We start from the raw sequence: 25740 nt of genomic DNA, 5'->3' as shown, positions 1-25740 counted from the left end.
GATTCAAACATTCAAATATCAATTGCTGAACTGTGAGGCGAATGTGCCAAACAGTCGTTATACCCGTCATCCCTCAAATATTCACATTAATAATACAAGATAGTAAAATAAGCTGTGAAGAAGAAGAGACGGTTAAATATGTGGTGAGGCCACTTTCTTATTTTTTAATTGCTGACAATATGAAATTATGAACACAGAAAACATGCCACCTCCTCTCCATGACACAAAGCACTGCAATAGATGAGGGTTGTTTGAACTGAAGAAGATTATGTCAAAATGTGAATACTGCGATGAAGAATTTTTAATGAATCTGGCCATATATTGTGCCATGTGTGTAGCAACTTCTTTAGCTACCGTTAGACAAAAGCAACTTTTCAAAAAGTATTGAAATTCTTGAAATAGGATGAATTCAAATGTTTTAGGGTTTTTCCAAAATATCACCTCAAACCTAATAAGCCTATCTTTTGTGAGAAGTTTGTATATCGTACGTACGTTTATATACAGCAGGAGTGTCCAAGGTCGGTCCTCAAGGGCCGCTGTCTTTTTGTTTTCCAGCTCTCCCAGGATGTTCTAATGCTGCATCAGAGCTGACTGATGAACTGATCATCTGAAACAGGTGTGATGCAGCCGGGAGAGCTGGAAAACAGGCACGACAGTGGCTCTCCAGGCCCAGATCGGAACATGCCTGATATACAGTATAATTTACATGTTCATACATCTTCAAGGATTTTCCAAATTGCTCTTGAAGATCATGAAACAACAAACGTGAAACACAGTATCCAACAACAAATATGAAATCCATAATTGACCATCCCACCCTAAATGCACCATTGCTATTGCTTTAGTTAACTTGAACTGAAATGTACCCAGACGTGCTCGCATTTCAATGGACTAGCCATTCATTTCCCTTTTTAATGCAGTTATATCCTGTTGTGGATGTAGTTTTTGATGGACACCCAGCCTCTGTCGTTCAGAGCTGCTGGCTCTGCGTGGAGACAGGACTCACAGCTCGTTTTACCTGAAACTTTATGGCTTGTTATGAAATCAAACATATGTCGCTCAACAGCCTTCACTTCATAATCTGTCCACGTGCGTCTCTTATTCCCACCTGTAAAAGAAGGCATTATTTTCTTAAAAATGGAAAAATAAAATAATCAAAATAAGATATTCCAGGAAATAATGAGAATTTTGAAAATTTGAGAATTTTGAGAATTTATCTCTCATTCCATTCATGGTCTCCAGAGGGTTCAGTCAGGTCACTTGGTGTCTGGAACATAACATTACGGTGTCAAAATATTCAGCATTCTTCATTCTGACCAGTTAAGAAATGAATAAACATTAATTATCATTGAACATTGCTCACGGGAGAGTTTGGGATGAATATACCACACTATAGAAAGTTAACACTGTTCAGTTCTGTGGAACAGCAATATGGGGACGTTCGAACACAGGCTCTCCAGAGTTAGGTTAAGACAAAAGTCATGTCACCTGAAACACACTCAGGTTTTTCAGGTCTGAAGAAATATGAGGACATGACGACTGAAATCATGGAGAGTCCATGTTTCTGATTTATAACTTCTCCTGTGTTTGTCAAAGAAAGCTGAAAACTCAAACCTAGTATATAATGATAAGACGTAGTAACCTGTTGTAAGGAAGAAGTGGATCTTCCACTCCTTTCTTGATCTTCAAAAGGTTTCATCAGGATCGGAACACTTGGTGTCTGCAACATAGCAACAGTGCAGTGTCAGAAATATTCAAATTTATTCATCCTGATTAGTTAATAAATGAATAACCATTGTTATTCATTGAACATCGCTCACAGGAGGGTTTGGGATTAATATAAGACACTATAGAAAGTTAACACTGTTCAGCTCTGTGTAACAGCAATATGGGGACATTCGAACACAGGCTCTCCAGAGTTAAGTCCAGACAAAAATCATATCACCTGAAACACACTCAGGTTTTTCAGGTCTGAAGAAATATGAGGACATGACGACTGAAATTATGGAGAGTCTATGTTTCTGACTTATAACTTCTCCTGTGTTTGTCAAAGAAAGCTGAAAACCCAAACCTAGTATATCATGACAAGAAGTAGTAACCTGTTGTAAGGATGAAGTGTATCTATCATTCCATTCATGGTCTCCAGAGGGTTCAGTCAGGTCACTCGGTGTCTGCAACATAACATTACGGTGTCAAAATATTCAGCATTCTTCATTTTGACCAGTTAAGAAATGAATAAATATTAATTATCATTGAACATTGCTCACGGGAGAGTTCGGGATGAATATACCACACTATAGAAAGTTAACACTGTTCAGTTCTGTGGAACAGCAATATGGGGACATTCGAACACAGGCTCTCCAGAGTTAGGTTAAGACAAAAGTCATGTCACCTGAAACACACTCAGGTTTTTCAGGTCTGAAGAAATATGAGGACATGACGACTGAAATTATGGAGAGTCTATGTTTCTGACTTATAACTTCTCCTGTGTTTGTCAAAGAAAGCTGAAAACTCAAACCTAGTATATCATGATAAGAAGTAGTAACCTGTTGTAAGAATGAAGTGGATCTCTCATTCCATTCATGGTCTCCAGAGGGTTCAGTCAGGTCACTTGGTGTCTGCAACATAACATTACGGTGTCAAAATACTCAGCATTTTTCATTTTGACCAGTTAAGAAATGAATAAACATTAATTATCATTGAACATTGCTCACGGGAGAGTTTGGGATGAATATACCACACTATAGAAAGTTAACACTGTTCAGTTCTGTGGAACAGCAATATGGGGACATTCGAACACAGGCTCTCCAGAGTTAGGTTAAGACAAAAGTCATGTCACCTGAAACACACTCAGGTTTTTCAGGTCTGAAGAAATATGAGGACATGACGACTGAAATCATGGAGAGTCCATGTTTCTGATTTATAACTTCTCCTGTGTTTGTCAAAGAAAGCTGAAAACTCAAACCTAGTATATAATGATAAGACGTAGTAACCTGTTGTAAGGAAGAAGTGGATCTTCCACTCCTTTCTTGATCTTCAAAAGGTTTCATCAGGATCGGAACACTTGGTGTCTGCAACATAGCAACAGTGCAGTGTCAGAAATATTCAAATTTATTCATCCTGATTAGTTAATAAATGAATAACCATTGTTATTCATTGAACATCGCTCACAGGAGGGTTTGGGATTAATATAAGACACTATAGAAAGTTAACACTGTTCAGCTCTGTGTAACAGCAATATGGGGACATTCGAACACAGGCTCTCCAGAGTTAAGTCCAGACAAAAATCATATCACCTGAAACACACTCAGGTTTTTCAGGTCTGAAGAAATATGAGGACATGACGACTGAAATTATGGAGAGTCTATGTTTCTGACTTATAACTTCTCCTGTGTTTGTCAAAGAAAGCTGAAAACTCAAACCTAGTATATCATGACAAGAAGTAGTAACCTGTTGTAAGGATGAAGTGGATCTCTCATTCCATTCATGGTCTCCAGAGGGTTCAGTCAGGTCACTCGGGGTCTGCAACATAACATTACGGTGTCAAAATATTCAGCATTCTTCATTTTGACCAGTTAAGAAATGAATAAATATTAATTATCATTGAACATTGCTCACGGGAGAGTTCGGGATGAATATACCACACTATAGAAAGTTAACACTGTTCAGTTCTGTGGAACAGCAATATGGGGACATTCGAACACAGGCTCTCCAGAGTTAGGTTAAGACAAAAGTCATGTCACCTGAAACACACTCAGGTTTTTCAGGTCTGAAGAAATATGAGGACATGACGACTGAAATCATGGAGAGTCCATGTTTCTGATTTATAACTTCTCCTGTGTTTGTCAAAGAAAGCTGAAAACTCAAACCTAGTATATAATGATAAGACGTAGTAACCTGTTGTAAGGAAGAAGTGGATCTTCCACTCCTTTCTTGATCTTCAAAAGGTTTCATCAGGATCGGAACACTTGGTGTCTGCAACATAGCAACAGTGCAGTGTCAGAAATATTCAAATTTATTCATCCTGATTAGTTAATAAATGAATAAACATTGTTATTCATTGAACATCGCTCACACGAGGGTTTGGGATTAATATAAGACACTATAGAAAGTTAACACTGTTCAGCTCTGTGGAACAGCAATATGGGGACATTCGAACACAGGCTCTCCAGAGTTAAGTCCAGACAAAAATCATATCACCTGAAACACACTCCGGTTTTTCAGGTCTAAAGAAATATGAGGACATGACGACTGAAATCATGGAGAGTCCATGTTTCTGATTTATAACTTCTTCTGTGTTTGTCAAAGAAAGCTGAAAACTCAAACCTAGTATATCATGACAAGAAGTAGTAACCTGTTGTAAGGATGAAGTGTATCTATCATTCCATTCATGGTCTCCAGAGGGTTCAGTCAGGTCACTTGGTGTCTGCAACGTAACATTACGGTGTCAAAATATTCAGCATTCTTCATTTTGACCAGTTAAGAAATGAATAAATATTAATTATCATTGAACATTGCTCACGGGAGAGTTTGGGAATGAATATACCACACTATAGAAAGTTAACACTGTTCAGTTCTGTGGAACAGCAATATGGGGACATTCGAACACAGGCTCTCCAGAGTTAGGTTAAGACAAAAGTCATGTCACCTGAAACACACTCAGGTTTTTCAGGTCTGAAGAAATATGAGGACATGACGACTGAAATTATGGAGAGTCTATGTTTCTGACTTATAACTTCTCCTGTGTTTGTCAAAGAAAGCTGAAAACTCAAACCTAGTATATCATGATAAGAAGTAGTAACCTGTTGTAAGAATGAAGTGGATCTCTCACTCCATTCATGGTCTCCAGAGGGTTCAGTCAGGTCACTTGGTGTCTGCAACATAACATTACGGTGTCAACATATTCAGCATTCTTCATTCTGACCAGTTAAGAAATGAATAAATATTAATTATCATTGAACATTGCTCACGGGAGAGTTTGGGATGAATATACCACACTATAGAAAGTTAACACTGTTCAGTTCTGTGGAACAGCAATATGGGGACATTCGAACACAGGCTCTCCAGAGTTAGGTTAAGACAAAAGTCATGTCACCTGAAACACACTCAGGTTTTTCAGGTCTGAAGAAATATGAGGACATGACGACTGAAATCATGGAGAGTCCATGTTTCTGATTTATAACTTCTCCTGTGTTTGTCAAAGAAAGCTGAAAACTCAAACCTAGTATATCATGATTAGAAGTAGTAACCTGTTGTAAGGATGAAGTGGATCTCTCACTCCATTCTTGTTCTCCAGAGGGTTCAGTCAGGTCACTTGGTGTCTGCAACATAACATTACGGTGTCAAAATACTCAGCATTTTTCATTTTGACCAGTTAAGAAATGAATAAATATTAATTATCATTGAACATTGCTCACGGGAGAGTTTGGGATGAATATACCACACTATAGAAAGTTAACACTGTTCAGTTCTGTGGTACAGCAATATGGGGACATTCGAACACAGGCTCTCCAGATGTTAGGTTAAGGCAAAAGTCATGTCACCTGAAACACACTCGGGTTTTTCAGGTCTAAAGAAATATGAGGACATGACGACTGAAATCATGGAGAGTCCATGTTTCTGATTTATAACTTCTCCTGTGTTTGTCAAAGAACATTGAAAATTCAAACCTAGTATATCATGATAACAAGTAGTAACCTGTTGTAAGGATGAAGTGGATCTCTCACTCCATTCTTGGTTTCCAGAGGGTTCAGTCAGGTACCTGTCACTTGATGTCTGCAACATAACAACATTACGGTGTCAAAAGTTTCAGCATTCTTCATTCTGACCAGTTAAGAAATGAATACATATTAATTATCATTGAACATTGCTCACGGGAGAGTTTGGGATGAATATACCACACTATAGAAAGTTAACACTGTTCAGTTCTGTGGAACAGCAATATGGGGACATTCGAACACAGGCTCTCCAGAGTTAGGTTAAGACAAAAGTCATGTCACCTGAAACACACTCAGGTTTTTCAGGTCTGAAGAAATATGAGGACATGACGACTGAAATCATGGAGAGTCTATGTTTCTGATTTAGAACTTCTCCTGTGTTTGTCAAAGAAAGCTGAAAACTCAAACCTAGTATATCATGATAAGAAGTAGTAACCTGTTGAAAGGATGAAGTGGATCTCTCACTCCATTCATGGTCTCCAGAGGGTTCAGTCAGGTCCCTTGGTGTCTGCAACATAACATTACGGTGTCAAAATATTCAGCATTCTTCATTCTGACCAGTTAAGAAATGAATAAATATTAATTATCATTGAACATTGCTCACAGGAGAGTTTGGGAATAATGTACCACACTATAGAAAGTTAACACTGTTCTTCTCTGTGGAACAGCATTATGGGGACATTTAGACACAGCCTCTCCAGAGTTAGGTTAATACAAAAGTCATGACACCTGAAACACACTCAGGTTTTTCAGGTCTAAAGAAATATGAGGACATGACGACTGAAATCATGGAGAGTCCATGTTTCTGATTTATAACTTCTCCTGTGTTTGTCAAAGAAAGCTGAAAACTCAAACCTAGTATATCATGATAAGAAGTAGTAACCTGTTGTAAGAATGAAGTGGATCTCTCACTCCATTCATGGTCTCCAGAGGGTTCAGTCAGGTCACTTGGTGTCTGCAACATAACATTACGGTGTCAACATATTCAGCATTCTTCATTCTGACCAGTTAAGAAATGAATAAATATTAATTATCATTGAACATTGCTCACGGGAGAGTTCGGGATGAATATACCACACTATAGAAAGTTAACACTGTTCAGTTCTGTGGAACAGCAATATGGGGACATTCGAACACAGGCTCTCCAGAGTTAGGTTAAGACAAAAGTCATGTCACCTGAAACACACTCAGGTTTTTCAGGTCTGAAGAAATATGAGGACATGACGACTGAAATTATGGAGAGTCTATGTTTCTGACTTATAACTTCTCCTGTGTTTGTCAAAGAAAGCTGAAAACTCAAACCTAGTATATCATGACAAGAAGTAGTAACCTGTTGTAAGGATGAAGTGTATCTATCATTCCATTCATGGTCTCCAGAGGGTTCAGTCAGGTCACTCGGTGTCTGCAACATAACATTACGGTGTCAAAATATTCAGCATTCTTCATTTTGACCAGTTAAGAAATGAATAAATATTAATTATCATTGAACATTGCTCACGGGAGAGTTCGGGATGAATATACCACACTATAGAAAGTTAACACTGTTCAGTTCTGTGGAACAGCAATATGGGGACATTCGAACACAGGCTCTCCAGAGTTAGGTTAAGACAAAAGTCATGTCACCTGAAACACACTCAGGTTTTTCAGGTCTGAAGAAATATGAGGACATGACGACTGAAATTATGGAGAGTCTATGTTTCTGACTTATAACTTCTCCTGTGTTTGTCAAAGAAAGCTGAAAACTCAAACCTAGTATATCATGATAAGAAGTAGTAACCTGTTGTAAGAATGAAGTGGATCTCTCATTCCATTCATGGTCTCCAGAGGGTTCAGTCAGGTCACTTGGTGTCTGCAACATAACATTACGGTGTCAAAATATTCAGCATTCTTCATTCTGACCATTTAAGAAATGAATAAACATTAATTATCATTGAACATTGCTCACGGAAGAGTTTGGGATGAATATACCACACTATAGAAAGTTAACACTGTTCAGTTCTGTGGTACAGCAATATGGGGACATTCGAACGCAGGCTCACCAGATGTTAGGTTAAGGCAAAAGTCATGTCACCTGAAACACACTCTGGTTTTTCAGGTCTAAAGAAATATGAGGAAATGACGACTGAAATCATGGAGAGTCCATGTTTCTGATTTATAACTTCTGTGTTTGTCAAAGAAAGCTGAAAACTCAAACCTAGTATATCATGATAAGAAGTAGTAACCTGTTGTAAGGATGAAGTGGATCTCTCACTCCCTTCTTGGTCTCCAGAAGGTTCAGTCAAGATCCCGTCACTTGGTGTCTGCAACATAACACCATTACGGTGCCATTACGGGACATTCGAACACAGGCTCTCCAGTGTTAGGTCCAGACAAAAGTCATTTCCCCTGATCACACTCAGGTTTTTCAGCAACATTACAGTATCAGAAATATTCTACAGTAACTGGGAAGTATGAGGGCATGACTGAAATCATGAAAATCAACATTATAGCAACCATAGAGTGTCAGAAATATGTCGTAGTTACATGACTTTTGAATAAATTAAACTTCATACACAGCACAAGCCGGCTCTTTGTGGTAGTTACCACTGTACAGCTCTTATAGCTAACAATTTCAGGACAACAGACATGACTGAGTTCAAATAATAAAGACAACACCCGAAACATACTCTTTCAGACTAAAACAATGTAATGACTGAAAAATAATTCCGGTGACCATTCGTTGTTTTCAACTAAGTAGAGACTTTTGATGGGCAGTACAAATTGCTGATAAAAATGTGGATTTGTCAAACAGCTACCACAGCCTTCTTCAATCAGGTGAAATAAGCATTATGAAGGAAGTTTAAAGGCATCTAATTTTCCTCGACTATTACGGATGTATGCGTTTTTATGAATTGTGATATTTGGTGAAGCACAATATTTTAACAGAAGCCGAATAATTTCTATTTCTACTTTTTCATTCCAAGATATTCCTAGTTCTACATGGCAATATAATATTCTCAATAATTGAATGATAATGGCTGCTAAACATTTTCTTCAAAAGTACTTCAATTATTTTTGCTCCAATATGATCAATGGCATAAAAAATATGCTGTTTACTGTGACAGTTTTGGGGTAAATACAATGTACGAATAAAATCTGTCACTGTGACAGGCTTTGGTTGCAGCTCTTGTCATATGCTTGCGGTAGCCATAAGAATTAGATAGCAGGTAGATTGATAGCATACCTTTATAATCATTGATCCACTGGGCTTTCAAACAAGGCTTGTTGACTCCAGATAAAAGGAGCAGCCTCAGATTCAGGGCTCAGTCTGGTTCTTCTTTGTGACATTATCACCACCAGTAAACATCTACAATGGAAAGTGAGAAGAAGTCAGCCAGACAAGCAAGCACAATATTATGGCAGCACTTATTTTGGCTCAAAAAGTACTGAGCCAAAGGAATATTATTTTCTTCCTCAAAAATACAAAAATTCATTTCATCAAACATTTGCTGGTCAGACTAATAGATTCGGGCAAACCATTTGTCAGGCAGATAACAATGTAAAATTAAAATAGAGTAACACAATATTGTCTTGACCAAATGTACCAACAAAGCTGAATTCTGCTATAATTTCATTGCAAACGTTTGTTTGTTTTTTTCATTGAAACGGTGTACAATTGAATCAGCACAAGAATAAACAGTGTAAATACACCGGGCTTAGCGTAAATGCTAGAAGTGCCTGGCCCACTTTCATTAGGCTACCTGTACTAACTAATTTAAATTAACTGCAATCGAATAAAACAAATACTGCACTGAAATAAACATATGGTACCAAAACCAAGTTCCACAGACTGTGTTGTTAAAGATTTAGAAAAGTTTTCCAGAACCTTGCCTGCAGGACATGTCCACATTACTTTTACTGGAAGCTTATTAGCATGCTAACGATCGAGCTAGCTAGCTAGCTAGCTGTCTTATTGAATGATATTACCTTTGGTGGGCACTGTTAAACACGGTTATATTGAACAACTTCTATGTTACGGTAAGATAAATGAAAAGGAATTGCTTACCCGATGGTCATCCACGCGTGGTCGTGTTTGAGAGTAGGATTGTCTGGCTGCTTCACATGTTGGATTTTGTGTGACTGCTAATTGATGTGACTTATCAGGACGAGGGCGGGGAAAATGTGTGAGTCAGTCCGAAAAAGATGACATTTGAGGTCCTGCACAATGACGTCACTGAAAGTGTGTTAAAAGTGTGTTAAGTACCGAAGTTGGCCACTAGTTTTCCAAATGAAAAGTGAGTCGAAAGTTAAACACACTTAAACACACAATTTCTGAAAATTGTGCTCTTTCAGGACATCACTTATTTTTGGTGTGGGAGTATCCTCGTGAGCTCTAGAGTAGTGTAGACTGCGTGGAAATATGAGGACGCGAAAAATGTCCTCATTTTTCCACAGGTCCTCATTGTGAAGGTGTGTTATCATAAAATTGTCCTGAGATGTCATGAATACAAACGCACACACACACACACACACACACACACACACACACACACACACACATGCACGCACGCACGCATGCACGCCATGATGAGAAACAGCCTGAAACTGAGGCATGCGATGCACTTTTGCAGCCTGTTAACTATTGTAGCTCACATGTACCATTTTAAAGTGCTTCCCTGGGCTCTCCTAGATTCCTATTCTTTGCCCGTGCCCTTGGTGAATTGTACACGAAGCAAACTCTGAATGAGAATAATGACGATAAAAGATATAGCGCAACAGCTCTGATCACAAGCTGCAATTGCAGACTGCTGAGCGCGAACAACTTCCGGTGACGTAATCACGCGCCACTGTAAGTTCAAGATTTACCTGCTTTATTTTATTTTTTAAATATTTTTTGGGTGAAAATGAGACTGAAAGGATGATTAGGGTGCAGCATACATTAACACAAGAAATATATTACTTACATGGACAAAGACACACAAAAGGTTGTTTGTCTTTTTTTCTCCTCTATGCTCCTCGGATCTACTTGGGACCTGTCTTATATCTACCTGTCGATCAGGATCGACGTTATGGGCACCCCTAATGTACAGGATGTGTCATCAATTAATATACCGTAATTTCCAGACTATAAACTGCGACTTTCAACTCTGCGCGTTATTTAATAAAGTGGCCTATTGAAAGATTTTTCTAATGGCCGCCGGGACGCGCCCAAGCATAAAAGGTAAGAGTGATTTATGATGTTGATTTATGTGTCGAGGAAGACACTATTTTCAGACGGGCATGAGAGGGCGCATTTCACCTGTGTTTTGGGCTGCACTGCATCCACCAAGGGTTTTTTTTGGGGGGGGGGGGTTTGTTTGTTTGTTTTTTTAACCAGCCCTTTGAGTGCTGTTTTACAAAATAACTGCCACCGTGTTACAGGCACTATTTGGAAAAAAAAGTTAAGGTATGTCATGAAAACTTTGAAAACATTTTCTGTGTTCCTTCTTTTTCTTGGTAAATATATCATGTTACAATGTGGGCACCTGCGGCTTATAGACAGGTGCGGCTTATGTGTGTACAAAATTGTTTTTCATTTAAAAATGTAATGGGTGCGGTTGATAATCAAGTGCGCTGTATATTCCGGAAATTGCACGTTATCTGTATGAGTCCTTTTGGAAGCATTAGCTTCTTATATGATAATTTCTTGGGTTAAAGTCCAACTCTCTTTCAAACACAACAATACTTTTCCCGCTATAAATGGGAGACATTGACACCTGCTGGTATAAAATAGTTACAATGCATAGTGAGTAGGCACTCCATCCAACTTCCTGTTTCTGATAATAGTCATGTTACAACAAGCTCTTTTTATGGTAAGATTTCTGGATGAGTGGAGGTCTCCTACAATTAGTGTCAACTCACTTTTCTGAGCCTACTTGAGACCTAGCGTTGGGTGGTATTCAAATTCTAACAGTTGTAAAGTCCACTTATTACACTGCGATGTAGGGTAATGCCTTCACAAATTTTAGACTTGCAGTGATCCCTCACTTATCACGGTTAATGGGGACCGGGGCCCATCCGCAATAAGTGAAAAACCGCGAAGGAGGTTTGACTTCCCCCCCTTGGAATTTTTGTATGTGGGTAGCAGTATGTTTAAAATATGTAAACAATGATTATAAGACACTTTACATATTTGAGACAAAGACTACCGCAGTACATGTAATTACTTAAATCTTTAATCATAAAACTTTATATAGTAATTAACATTCATCAGCATTGCCTTCTGCCCCAAAATACGGTAGTTTAAAAGCCGCAGCGCTCAGTGAGCTTCGCTTTTCTCCCTCCCCCAAGTGTCAGGGAAGATTGAGATTAAAAATTCTCGCTCTTCAGATGTGTTATTGGAGGTTTCTCTTACTTTACGCTCTTGACGGTGTAGCCGCCGTTAGCCTCCAGCTAGCTCCTGGCCAGCTATCCCCGCACAGCCGATGTGCTTTTGATGAGACATTTAATCGGTATTGATGAGGAGGCAAAGAGAGGTGCTGATTTTTTCGTACAAGCCCAATCATTCTTTCTCCCTTTCTCACCCCCCCCCCCCCCACACTGCTCCCCTGCGCACGTAGCAAACACAACAGAAAAAAAGTATGCCAGAAAGAGACAGGCAAACGAGAGTTAACAGCATGACGAGACACACCGATCAGAGAGTCAACAGCGTGACGAGACACAAGTGAAGGTACTGGGCATGGCTGCAAAGATGCACGGCCAATCACCTCACAGGATAAATCCACTCCTGCTGTCATTGGTCGACGTCATCCCGGGAACCAACTTGGGCATTGTTTTTCTGAACACAGTACTTGGGAGGGGGGGGGCACACACGATGTTGTGAAGCTGCGATAAATGAAGCGCGATATAGCGAGGGATCACTGTATTTTGTAACTAGTGCTGACCACCAAGAGTCTTTATAGTGTAGGGCGGACTCGTAGCCGAAATACAAGTTCGATGTTTGTTAAATTGAGACTTTCCAGTCACGGCAAAATAACCACTCTGTCCTCGCTTCGCTCTTAACTTGTTGAATTCTTTGGTGATTTTGATGCAAATTGGTTTGTTACAAACATCAACTATGGATCTATGATACAAGTGGTCTCATTTTATAAGGTGTCATTTCAACATGGCAGCCACTCAATGACGGCTTTATCTATCAACAATTACGTACTCCCAATATCTGTGTGCTGACGGCTGCCTGCCTGAAATGTAAATATTTTGGTTCCATTTTCTAAACGATTGTCAGCCCACGTAGCATTTCATAATGTGTTGCACAAGTTTTTGTTGCACTGTTGGTGTTGGAACTAAACCACAAAAGAGACTCCAAATTCCCCCCATTTTTTGGGCGACCAATGCGCTTGAGTCACGTGCTGCGAACTGCTGGGCTGCCATGTGACTAATAGAACGTCATTCCAAAAAAAATTACACAAAACATGATTGCCTTCCTTTAGTTTTAAATAGTTATAATAACATTAACCCTCTGCGATTGGCTGGCAACTGGTTCAGGATGTCCCCTGCTTACTGCCCGAAGATGGCTGAGATAGGCTCCAGCAACCCCCACGCCCTGATGTTATATTATTAGGTCTTTATGTACTGCAGATTTTTTTTTTTCGATTACAGCGTTGAAAGTGGCAGCATTGCTATTTGTAGACACCGCGGGATACTGTACAACCATAATACTGCCCAACTCGATTAGGAGTTAAATTGAAAGTACCATAGTAATCCCTCGTTTATCGCGGTTAATGGGGACCAAAACCACCCGCGATAAACGAAAATCCGCAAAGTAGAAACCAACATATATAATTTTTTAAAGTCATTCATTAAGTCCACAAATGGTCCGCGACAAGCTGCGAAAGTCAGCAAAACAACAGCCAGTCACATCGAGCAACAGATACAGTACTGTACTTCATGTATATGAATTTTTCATTTTAATTTTTTATTTTTTTTAATGAATATGTTTGAAAAAACCCGCGATGCACTGAAGCCGCGATAAACAAACCGCATAATAGTGAGGGATCACTGTAAGTGGAATCAAGAATGAAATGGCTGAAATGCTATACCCATTCGAGTTAAAAAATAATTCAGTACTGAGTTTTTTCAGGAGGGCAACAGACAGGAAAGCCTTATAGAAACCTATGCAAGGCTATGTACTGTACACAAATACTGTAAAAAGGGCAAAGATTAATTAATTTATCCTCCAAACTGCTTATGTTCCCTAGGGTTATTGGCGTGCTGGAGCCTTTCCCAGCTGTAACCAGGCAGTAGGTGGGGTACCCCATGAACTGGTCACCAGGCAGGTGCAGGGCACAGATAATCAACCAAACACACTCACTTTCACAACTACGGAAAATTTGAAAGTCTTCAATTAACCAGACGGTACAGAAAATTGATGAATGGATGGGTGTGCTATCGTCTCTAAAATTTCAACCCTCCTTTGATAAACTGAGCTTTACCCTTGGACGAAACTTCTACCGTATTTTCCACACTAAAAGGTGCATTGGATTATGAGGCGCACATTCAATGAATGGCCTATTTTGTAATTTTTTTTTGTACATGGGGCGCACCGCATCATAAAATGCAATCTACAATGCATTCACTAGATGGAACTACGCTCAAGGAAACACCAACAGAACAATCAGATGTCAGTAAGACTTATTTAATAAAGTAGCGACACAGTTCACTTAAACAACAGCAAGTTATAACATTGATTTGTTAACGTTGAACTCACTTGCCACTGCTTTATTTCCATGTTCAACTGCTTAACCGATCACTTTAAGTTTGAACTCTGCGTTGTCAGCATGTCTTGAGCAAGGAGCCATTTTGGGGTCAAAATATTATCATAATGACCATACACTGTGCGCTTCTAAGAAAATGGAAGGCTTTTAGGGGCGCCTTTTAGTGCGGAAAATACGGTACTTGAAAATGCGTCACTTCAAGATCAAGTGGTTGTTAAACTACGCCTTCATAAAAATGACATGACGTACCTCATGGTGTGAATGCACTCAGGCTCCTTTGTGAATGCATAAGCATAGCCGCTTGATGTTGTGCCAAAGTCAATGGCTACCACGACCACAAAGGCCATTCCTGATGGAACCTGGTCTGTGTCATTCTGCTGCATAAACAGAACATTGACATGGAGGAGAGTTAGTGCATGAGTGCAATGCTTTTGAGCTTTTGTAAACTCGCAGACATCCACAATAGCTACAAGTTTAAAGCGTGGAAATATAACAGAGTAAAAAAAAAAAGACCAACATAACCAAAAGAAAGACAGAAAACTCAAAAATCACACAGAATTCAACGCAAAACATCAGCATACAGCAGTATATAGTGAGAATTCAACTCAGGGAGAATCTGTTTTCTGTTTTTTGGGGATGGCATCACTGTTGAGCATTAGTCGTGCCGCACATGGTCCATGGATTGGTTGGTACAAAAATTTCAGCATATGTTCCAGATTTTGATGCATTACATAAATTAAACCAACATCAACACAACGCCATCCCGAAATCATATTCAAACCCTAATTTAGGATGCTAAGAAATTGTTACTTCATTAAAGACCCATTGCATGATACGGCACAAGTCTCCAGCATTTGCTGCCAGAAGCTAGCCGCGAGCCAACAGCAAGTAATCCGATGGCTGCTGCTTTGCTTTCTTTCTTTTCTTCGTTTTCAAGGATGTGGACATGGGCTGAAATTTACCGTTTTTTAACGACCATTTGGCGCACCATGTTGTTGGGTGCAGTGTCAGTAAGGGGTGCTATTTCTGTATTTGACACATACACAAAACACACTGTATTATTGGGCGTAGCCAGGCATGGTAAAACATACCCCAGCTTAAACTTTCGGCATGCATGCACGCACGCTAAAAACATGTTTTTAAAAAGGCAACGGAAGCAAAACTGAGTTCGGTTGTACTTTATGTTGCCATTTTACAATGTACTCACCCGACTGGACCTGCTAGGGACGTGCCTTTAGCGTCCTCTTACACGCCCACCCTTCACACATTGGCGGACTTCCACATGCCTGTCGTCACTCACTCCGCCTTTTCTCTATATAAACAGCGTGTCGGCCAGATGTGCTCTCAGTCAGGCTTTGGAACTCGGCGCATACACTAGACGTTCCGCATTATAAGGCGTCCTGTCCATTTTGGAGAAAATTTAAGACTTTTAATGGCGCCTTATGGTCGTGAAAATACGGTAATTACCTCTCCATGTTTGAAGAGAGAAAAAAATTGCACTTTGAGGTCTTTTTCAGCCACGGTCCATACATGGAATCACATGTTTGAGTGTCATACTCATTGTGTGACAGATTGGGAACCATTGCGATTCATAACATCAATTTGCCTGGAGCATTCTTCCTTCTGCGTTTACTGATACAAACAATATACACCATCAAAGAGTAGTTTTATCCATCCATCCATTTTTCACCGCTTATCCGGGGTCGGGTCGCGGGGGCAGCAGCTTTAGGAGGGAAGCCCAGACTTCCCTCTACCCATCCACTTCTTCAAGCTCTTCCTGGCGGATCCCGAGGCGTTCACAGGCCAGCTGGGTGACACTCGTGAACAAGACCCCAAGATACTTAAACTCCTCCACTTGGGGCAAGATCTCCTCCCCGACCCGGAGAGGGCACTCCACCCTTTTCCGACTGAGGACCATGGTTTCAGATTTGGAGGTGCTGATCATCACCCCAACCGCTTCACACTCAGCTGCGAAACGCTCCAATGAGAGTTGGAGAGTCCTGCTTGAAGGAGCCAACAGTACCACATCATCTGCAAAAAGCAGAGATGCAATACTGAGGCCACCAAAACGGATCCCCTCAACGCTTCGGCTGCGCCTAGAAATTCTGCCCATAAAGGTTATGAACAGAATCGTCGACAAAGGGCAGCCTTGGCAGAGTCCAACCATCACTGGAAATGATTCCGACTTATTGCCGGCAATGCAAACCAAACTCTGACATCGGCAGTATCGGGACCGAACAGCCCGTATCAGGGGCTCGGTACACCATACTCCCGAAGCACCCCCCACAGAACTCCCCGACGGACACGGTCAAACGCCTTCTCCAAGTCCACAAAAAACATGTAGACTGGTTGGGCAAGTTCCCACGTAACCTCGAGGACCCTGCTAAGGGTGTAGAGCTGGTCCACAGTTCCACGGCCAGGACGAAAACCACACTGCTCCTCCTCAATCTGAGGCTTGACTTCCTGATGGACCCTCCTCTCCAGCACCCCTGAATAGACCTTACCAGGGAGGCTGAGGAGTGTGATCCCTCTGTAGTTGGAACACACCCTCCGGTACCCCTTTTTAAAAAGAGGGACTACCACCCCGGTCTGCCAATCCAGAGGCACTCTCCCTGTTGACCACGCGATGTTGCAGAGGCGTGTTAACCAGGACAGCCCCACAACATCCAGAGCCTTGAGGAACTCCGGGCGGATCTCATCCACCCCTGGGGCCTTGCCACCGAGGAGCTTTTTAACCACATCGAGCAGAATTTCCTCGAAGTCGTTCGGAAGTCGGCTGCCATGGCCGCCGAAGGTGCGTTCCGCTTAGCCAGTCAATACCCGGCAGCTGCCTCTGGGGTCCCACGGGCCATGAAGGCCCGATAGGACTCCTTCTTCAGCTTGACGGCATCCCTTACTGCTGATGTCCACCAGCGAGTACAGGGGTTGCCGCCACGACAGACACCAACCACCTAACGGCCACAACTCAGATTGGCCGCCTCAACAATAGAGGCGGGGAGCATGGTCCATTCGGACTCAATGTCCCCCCCCGTCCCCCGGGACATGGGAAAAGCTCTGCCGGAGGTGGGAGTTGAAACTTTTTCTGACAGGGGATTCCGCCAGACGCTCCCAACAAACCCTCACAATATATTTGGGTCTGCCAGGACGGATCGGCATCTTCCCCCACCATCGGAGCCTACTCACCACCAGGTGGTGATCAGTTGACAGCTCCGCCCCTCTCTTCACCCGAGTATCCAAAACATGCGGCCGCAAATCTGATGATACAAACACAAAGTCAATCATCGAACTGTGGACTACGGTGTCCTGGTGCACATATGGACACCCTTATGTTTGAAAAGGTGTTGGTTTTGGACAATCCATGACGAGCACAGAATTCCAATAACAAAACACCACTCGAGTTCTGATTGGGGGGGGGGGGGGCAGTTCCTCCCAATCACACCCTTCCAAGTCTCACTGTCATTGCGCATGTGAGCATTGAAGTCCCCCAGCAGAACAAGGGAGTCCCAAGCCGGAATACTCTCCAGCACACCCTCCAAGGACTCCAAAAAGGGTGGATACGCTGAGCTGCTGTTTGGTGCATATGCACAAACAACGGTCAGGACCAGTCCCCCCACCCGAAGGCTGAGGGAGGCAACCCTCTCGTCTCCCAGTTTAAACCCCAATGTACAGGCACTGAGCCGGGGGCTAATGAGTATGCCCACACCTGCTCTGCGCCTCTCACCGTGAGCAACTCCAGAGTGGAAGAGAGTCCAACCCCTCTCAAGAGAACTGGTACCAGAACCCAGGCTATGTGTGGAGGCAAGTCCGACTTTATCCAGTCGGAACTTCTCTACTTCGCACATGATCTCGGGCTCCTTCCCTGCAAGAGAGGTGACATTCCACGTCCCTAGAGCTAGCTTCTGCAGCCGAGGATCGGACCGCCAGGGTCCCCGCCTTTGGCTGCCGCCCAGCTCACACTGCACCCGACCCCTTTGGCTCCTCCCATTGGTGGTGAGCCCATGAGAAGGGGGACCCATGTTGCCTCTTCGGGCACCAGGCGCTCGCCATCGAGCCCCATCTCCATGCCTGGCTCCAGAGGGAGGTCTCGGTGACAAGGGAAAATGAAGTCCATTTGTTTTGTCCATCGTGAGGGATCTTTTGAGCCATGCTTTGTCTGGTCCCTCACCTAGAACCTGTTAGCCATGGGTGACCCTACCAGGGGCAAAAAGCCCCAGATAACTTAGCTCCGAGGATCATTGGGACACACAAACCCCTCCACCACGGTAAGGTGACGGCTCACGGAGAGGGAGTAGTTTTATGACAGTTAAATATGTTAAAATATTACTTGAAAACAAAATCAGTACATTTAACATTTTATGGTGGCAGCAATTTGACAGTCACTTATTTCAGTTTTTATGGAAAAAAATAATTTCTGAAAAGCGCAGAGGTTGAAAATTGGATTATGGTTGTGATTGAATTGCCTTTACTTTCGTGCATGCATTTTTTTACTTTGACCTTCATCACATAACATCATAAAGTCCACATCTTTCACTATTAACATAAAATGTTATACATAATTCACTTTATTTAATTTCTCTACTGCAGGGGTGTCAAACTCATTTTGGTCGCGGTTATTGTAGTTTCAGTTTCCCTTGGAGGGCCGTTATGAGTTTTGGGAAACCATATACATATTTAATCCCCTACACATATTACATACACAGCACACAACAAATTGATGACTAACTAGTTTTATAATCAGAGGTCCAGGAAAAATAACTGTTATTGTGGATTACATATGACAATTTGAAAGTTTGGTTCAGACTTTAGCAAGCATCATTGAACTTGACATGCTTGATTTGGTTTCGCGGGCCACATAAAATGATGTGGGGGGCCAGATTTGGCCCCCGGGCCTTGACTTTGACACCAGTGCTCTACTGGGTTGTTCAAAGCAAAGTTTCCACCCTAATATCATCGGTCCAAAACAGTTTCTCCAAGACGGCTTCAGGATGGAACGATTTAATGTCACAAACAGCTATGATGGTGATGAAATTTTTTAGAATAGAGGAATTGCCTGAATGTGTGTCGGAGACAGCGGTGTGATTCCAGGATCGCCGAGACTCTTTGCTGGAGATGGGTTTGCCATTTCATCTGTAGAAAAAGAAAGGGAAACATGAACACACTTCAATATCTCAACAAGCATCTTTTTTCATGAGCCAACTATAAGATAAAGTAGAACCTCTATCGTCAATCATCCCTGATGTCACACAATTTGGTTTTTGAGCAAAATTGCGAAAGTCTCTTAAACAAGAAAAGGACCAACCTGAACAAGCTCAAAGAGAAGACAAATATTTAGAACAAACATACCGCAGTCCATTTGACGATTTTGCCACTCTATTTTTGAAACTTTTCTTACCCTTTTAGCAACAGCTCTCCCCCAAAAAACAACTAGATCTTTTAATTTGTGCTCCGAAACAGACATTTTTGGAATAATTTTCACATTGTTTTGAGATTGAAAAAAAATTGCAGCCCAGTGGAAGGAAATCATGTTGTCGATCTTGCTTCACATTGCTCAAGACCCATTCATTTTTGTTGAAAAACAGTGTTTTATGGACATTTTGGAAACGTCTTCTTTCCAAGGTCACCTTCCCTTGTGTACAACTCAAAATGAGAGCTGGAGGCGGTGTGGTGTTACTGTTTACAACAGACATATGGACTCCCCGAGCCATACACCTTGAAGGCTTGTTTTATTAAGTTAAATTGTTGAACATTTGAAATGTTGGTTTCTGAAGGATGATTCTGATTTCTCGGTTCGGATCAGGAGATGGAAGTGCTCCAAGTACGTTCATCAGCAAGTGCAAGCAGACCTCCATGGACATATGATGTTAAGTTCATTCATTCATTCATCTTCCGAGCCGCTTGATCCTCATTAGGGTCGCGGGGGGTGCTGGAGCCTATCCCAGCTGTCTCCGGGCAGTAGGCGGGGGACACCCTGAATCGGTTGCCAGCCAATCGCAGGGCACACAGAAACGAACAACCATTCGCACTCACATCCACACCTAGGGACAATTTAGAGAGCTCAATCAGCCTGCCACGCATGTTTTTTGGAATGTGGGAGGAAACCGGAGCACCCGGAGAAAACCCACGCAGGCTCAGGGAGAACATGCAAACTCCACACAGGGAGGCCGGAGCTGGAATCGAACCCGGTACCTCTGCACTGTGAAGCCGACGTGCTAACCACTGGACTACTGGGCCGCTGATGTTAAGTTGTTAAGTTCAAAAATTGTTGAAAAAAGTATTGGTTGAAAAAAAGATAACGGACCTCGTTTGAGCTCAAGCTTCAAGTTTTCACGCCTTGTCTATTGAAACATCAGCAAAGGTCATTTGTACCCTCCTTAAAAAAAAAAAAAGACATGACATTTGAATTGAATGGAAGTGCATCTCCATACATATATCATTACTTTTATTTGTCTGTCTTAAGAGCCGAAAGTGTACTGTGAATGCACACAATAATAATAATTTTGTCTGATTTATTATAAGAACCTTGTGGAATTGTCTCCCAGTAGGGCATCATGTTATCCAATACAATCCAATCCTTTTATCTACCTCACTCATCTTTCTTCTTGTCCACCCCTATGGAGAGGATGAGTGGTCTGAAGTCCCATAGTACACTTTGCCAAGCAATTACAGAGCCAAATTACAGACCACCTGTGGCGACACCCTGTCTAGTCACAATCCAATATGTTTTCCTGTAGCAATCGCAGTCAACTCCCAAAGTCACCTTTACAACCTCTAGTTTTTATTCCCCAAAATGAATCATAAAAGGGACATCATGACTGGAGAATTACTTTAATCGCTTTTCATTCTTACATGAAGTGGATGAAACAAAATGGACTGCACGAATTCTACAAAAAAAGAACTTAATTGCGTATACCTGTCTAGCATAACTGGAGCAGATGTCAGGGCCTGCAAGGCTTTCACTGAGAAGCACTGACTCATAGTTAAGATTAACATTCTAATATATATTGCATGAAAGGTTATTGCCAAAAATTTATTATCTTTGTTTTGTCCAATCAGATCCAATTCTTTATGTGCTACGCTGTCAGACAAATCTTATCAGGGTTTTCAGAAGTAGTAGGGTGAAGTATCTGAAAGCAGTGATTCCCAAAAAGGGTCCTGTGGCACCGACAAATGATACATGATAAGAATGACACTATATATATATATATATATATATATATATATATATATATATATATATATATATGTGTGTGTGTGTGTGTGTGTGTGTATCTCAGTGATTTATAGCAGAGCATTAATGGTGGCCCAACGGCCCGGGGACACTAGGCTACTGTGCTGGGCGACTACCCACCTTTCGACCCTGGCCTGATGGGGCCACTAAAAATTTCAGGCACGGTCGCCAATAGTGGTTCAAAAGTTTTTTTCTAGGGCTGAGGCTATCAAATGTTTTGGGATCCGGATAAATAATTGAGTATTGGGATCCAAATAAGCTTGATTAAAGAACAATTATGAACATGGAAGCAGCAAACTGTATTTTATTCTCTACAAAGCAATTCTCGTGAAGTTGAGACGTTATGTTCAATCAAAATATGTCAAATAGCCTCTGTTTTTTGTATGGCTGACGGTATCTGGGCCGCCAGCACGGTGTTTTGCCGGGGTGTTCTCCAGCTCAGGACAACTCAAATACAGCCGGATCGAGCTCTTAAACCTGCGGTTGTATGGACTTCTGTAGTCTTCTAGCGTGCTGGAAGACATTCCCGTGGAATTACAGCGGCAATCCACGCCAACGCTGAACCGTCTCAGGTGGATCAGGAAGCGGGGCAGGAGAGGTGGCGTTCGGCAGCGGGTGTGGAGAGCTGTCAAACTTCCACTCCCGCCCATGCTGCTCTGCAATCCACAATCACTCAAGAACAAACTGGATGAGCTGCGCACCCAGGCAAGAGCAAGCTTCGAATATTGTGAGTCTGGCTTGCTGGTGTTCACCGAGACCTGGTTTGACAATTTTGTTGACTGGTATAACGAGCACCATTCAAGCATAAATGTGGAAAAAACTGAGGAAATGGTGTTTGACCCTAAATCAATTGGTAACCACAGCCCCATCTCTATTAATAGCATGAACATCAGGCAGGTCTCCTCTTACACATACTTGGGGATTTATATAGATTGCGGGCTTAACTGGCAGACACATGTCAAGTCAAGTCAAATCAACAGTATTTATAGAGCACTTTCAAACAGCCATTGCTGCATACAAAGTGCTGTACATGCAGCGATTTAACATGCACAATAAACAGTAAGACAAATCTGGAATAAAGGCAGTAGAAAGCACCAAACAGTAAAATCATGAACAAATCTAAGTCATGCTGAGTCGAACGCCAAAGAATACAAGTGAGTTTTGAAGAGGGCTTTAAAGATGGGCAGCGAGGAGGCTTGCCGAATGTTCAGTGGGAGGTCATTCCAGAGAGAGGGACAAGCAACAGAAAAGGCTCGATCCCCTCTGAGCCTCAGTTTAGTTCTTGGTACTTCTAACAAAGACTGGTCCACAGACCTGAGGCGCCGGGCAGGTGTGTAGGGGCGGATGAGCTCAGAGAGGTAAGGTGGCGCGAGATTATTCAGATATGTGAAAACAAAGATCTTGAAAATAACTCTCAAATGAATGGGGAGCCAGTGAAGGGATGCCAGAGTAGGAGTTATATGCTCCCTCTTACGAGTACCAGTCAAGAGGCGAGCAGCGGCATTCTGGACCAGCTGAAGGCGCTTAATGGAGGACTGGCTGACTCCAAAGTAAAGGGCATTGCAGTAATCGAGCCGGGATGTGACAAAGGCATGAATTACTGTCTCAAAGTGTTCATGGGAGAGGAGAGGTTTTATTTTGGCCAGCTGTCTAAGGTGAAAGAAGCTGGATTTAACAATGGCACCAATTTGCCGATCAAGTTTGAAATCACTGTCCAGTTTAAGGCCCAAGTTTGAGACCGTTGATTTCAGATAAGGAGACAGGGGGCCCAAGTCTACAGGATGGAATGTACAAAGGCCACTGCGACCAAACAATATCACCTCTGTCTTCTTTTCGTTGAATTTCAAGAAATTTGTGCCATCCAGGTTTTGATTTCTTCCAGACAGGATAGGAGTGGCCTTAATGAGAAGGCGTCTTTCTTGCTCAGTGGGACATAGATCTGGCAGTCATCTGCATAGCAGTGGAAGGGAATACCATGTTTCCTTAAGATGGAACCCAATGGGAGCAGATACAGCGAGAACAGCAGAGGCCCCACAATTGAGAACCGGTGGAACACCACATGACAGGGGAGCAGTGCGTGACTCAGAGCAGCCAAGGCTGACACAAAAGGTCGTGTCAGCTAGATAGGACCTAAACCACTCAAGAGCACTGCCGCCAATGCCCACCAAGTGCTGCAAACGAGTCAGCATACTGTGATCCACTGTATCAAATGCTGCAGTTAAGTCCAATAAAACCAGACACACGTGGTCTCCAGAGTAATTTGCCAGGAGCATGTCATTAGAAACGCGTAACAGGGCTGACTCCGTGCTATGCATCATCTTGAAACCTGACTGGAAGACCTCCAAGAAGTTATGTTCATCCAAGAAAAGTTACAACTGCATGTGCACCACTTTTTCCAGAATTTTGGAAATGAAAAGCAGTTTGGGAATGGGCCTTTAACTTGACAGCACATCTGGATCAAGACCAGGTTTCTTGATCAAGGGTTGGACCACAGCATGTTTAAACTGTTGGGGAACTACACCAGAAGAAAGGCTGCTGTTGATGATATCCAAGACCGATGCACCAACACTCGGGAGAACCTCCTGAAAGAAGCGTGGGGCAAGAGAGTCGCAAGGGGAGCCAGATGGCTTCGTCTGGCGAACTACATCCTCCAAAAGCGCCAAGGACACAGTTTCAAAAGAATTTAGTACAGCTGAACATGGAACATGTACAGAGGTCTCAGATGCAGTATTTGAGAGTCCTAGTTGTAGAGACCTTATCAATGAAAAACTGAAGGAATCTGTTGCACATCTCGGGTGAAGAATCCGAGCAAGTAGGCAGAGGGGGTTTGAGTACAGAATCTATCGTTTTAAATAGTGCGCGTGGGTTGTGACGGTTAGCTAGAATAAGGTCCGACAGATATTCTCTTTTGGCCTCTTTTACTGTGAGCTGGTAGTTACGCCAGCAGTATCAAAAGTCTGTTCGAAGATCCATCAGCGCCTTCATTTTTTGCGACGTCTCAGTATTTTTGGAGTTGGCAGAAGCATTCTGTTGATCTTTTATAGAGCAATCATCAAGTCAGTCCTGCGCTTCGGAATAACCAGTTGGTTTGGGAACCTAACTGTTAAATCTAAGGCTCAAATAACAAGCTTGTGGCTCCATAGTAAATGAGCCATGACTAGGTTGGCCTCCCTGCAGTCCTGACTTGTCTCCCATTGAAAATGGGTGGCGCATTATGAAGCATAAAAGAGAGGGGGAAAGAAGGCTTTAACAATTAATGTCCTCAGGTCCCAAGTTTAGTGAAAGTTGTTCACAGAATAGGTGATGTAAAACAGTGGCAAAAATTCTCGGTTAATGATTTTGTGTGAAAAACAATAATGATTATCTGTTCGAACATGAAATATAGTGTCTTTGTAGTGTATTCAATAAAATATAGGTTCACAAGTCCGGCGGTCGCTGGTATATTAAGATATTTTGTGATGTTTTCTTTAATCAATGTATATCTTCTCAGTGAAAAACTCTTGAACCTGCTTTGAGATGATTGCATGACTTGGTAACTTGCTTGCCTAAGCAACTTCAGAGATGGACTCTGGAGCCTGCTTTGACGACTTCAGAGATAAACTATTGAGCCTGCTTTGACGACTTCATATCTGCTTTGCTTGAATTGTCGAAACTTGATTGTGATCAATGCCACTTGGTTACACAACAAACAGTGTGGCGTAGGGAGGGATGAGAATGGCCACTCACCCCTCCCGATGCAAACACTTTAGAGGATAAAAGGAGGGGAGCGATGCTCCTCAGCAGAGTCTGCTGTGGGTAGCGTACGGACGCCCAGCGAGTATCGAAGCTCACTCTGCTGAGGATGTTGGCTCTCCATCCTACTGGCATACGGTAAGAGTATATCATCTTTAGCTTCATACAGCTTGTTTGAACTGTGTTATCATTTCTGTGTGGGACCAATAAAGTGCCTATTGTTAGTAGCCAGAAGTGTCTTGTCGTTATTTCTGAGTGCCTATCTCTGACGATCCTTTATAAAACTTGATATTCTTTCAAATTGAGTATCAGAAGTGTTTCAAAACAGTCG

The 25740-nt window shown here is 42.0% G+C and overlaps 1 protein-coding gene and 1 long non-coding RNA gene across 8 annotated transcripts in view; both read right to left on the bottom strand.

Annotated features, from left to right (window-relative positions):
- The window catches only part of hspa12a (heat shock protein 12A), a 73869-nt gene that overhangs the window by 33725 nt on the left and 14404 nt on the right, over positions 1 to 25740 (bottom strand). For 5 of the 7 annotated variants that reach the window (XM_052081063.1, XM_052081065.1, XM_052081066.1 and 2 more), the window contains exons 2-3: positions 19500 to 19576; positions 14699 to 14826 (exon numbers count right to left, since the gene is read on the bottom strand). In XM_052081063.1, the coding sequence (XP_051937023.1) occupies positions 14699 to 14826; positions 19500 to 19576 (205 nt within the window). The remainder of the gene's footprint in view (positions 1 to 14698; positions 14827 to 19499; positions 19577 to 25740) is intronic. The other 2 variants (XM_052081064.1, XM_052081068.1) reach the window with 1 other exon arrangement.
- Positions 2105 to 7569, bottom strand: LOC127610746 (uncharacterized). Its single transcript, XR_007965018.1, has 5 exons — positions 7495 to 7569; positions 7048 to 7119; positions 6154 to 6225; positions 5698 to 5775; positions 2105 to 2171 (listed from the first exon to the last, which is right to left on the bottom strand). It is a non-coding gene; the product is annotated as an uncharacterized LOC127610746 (long non-coding RNA).

The sequence above is a fragment of the Hippocampus zosterae genome, chromosome 11 (assembly GCF_025434085.1).
Source record: "Hippocampus zosterae strain Florida chromosome 11, ASM2543408v3, whole genome shotgun sequence".
In the NCBI taxonomy this organism is placed as follows: Eukaryota; Metazoa; Chordata; class Actinopteri; order Syngnathiformes; family Syngnathidae; genus Hippocampus; species Hippocampus zosterae.
This window is presented reverse-complemented; position numbering and strand designations above follow the sequence as displayed.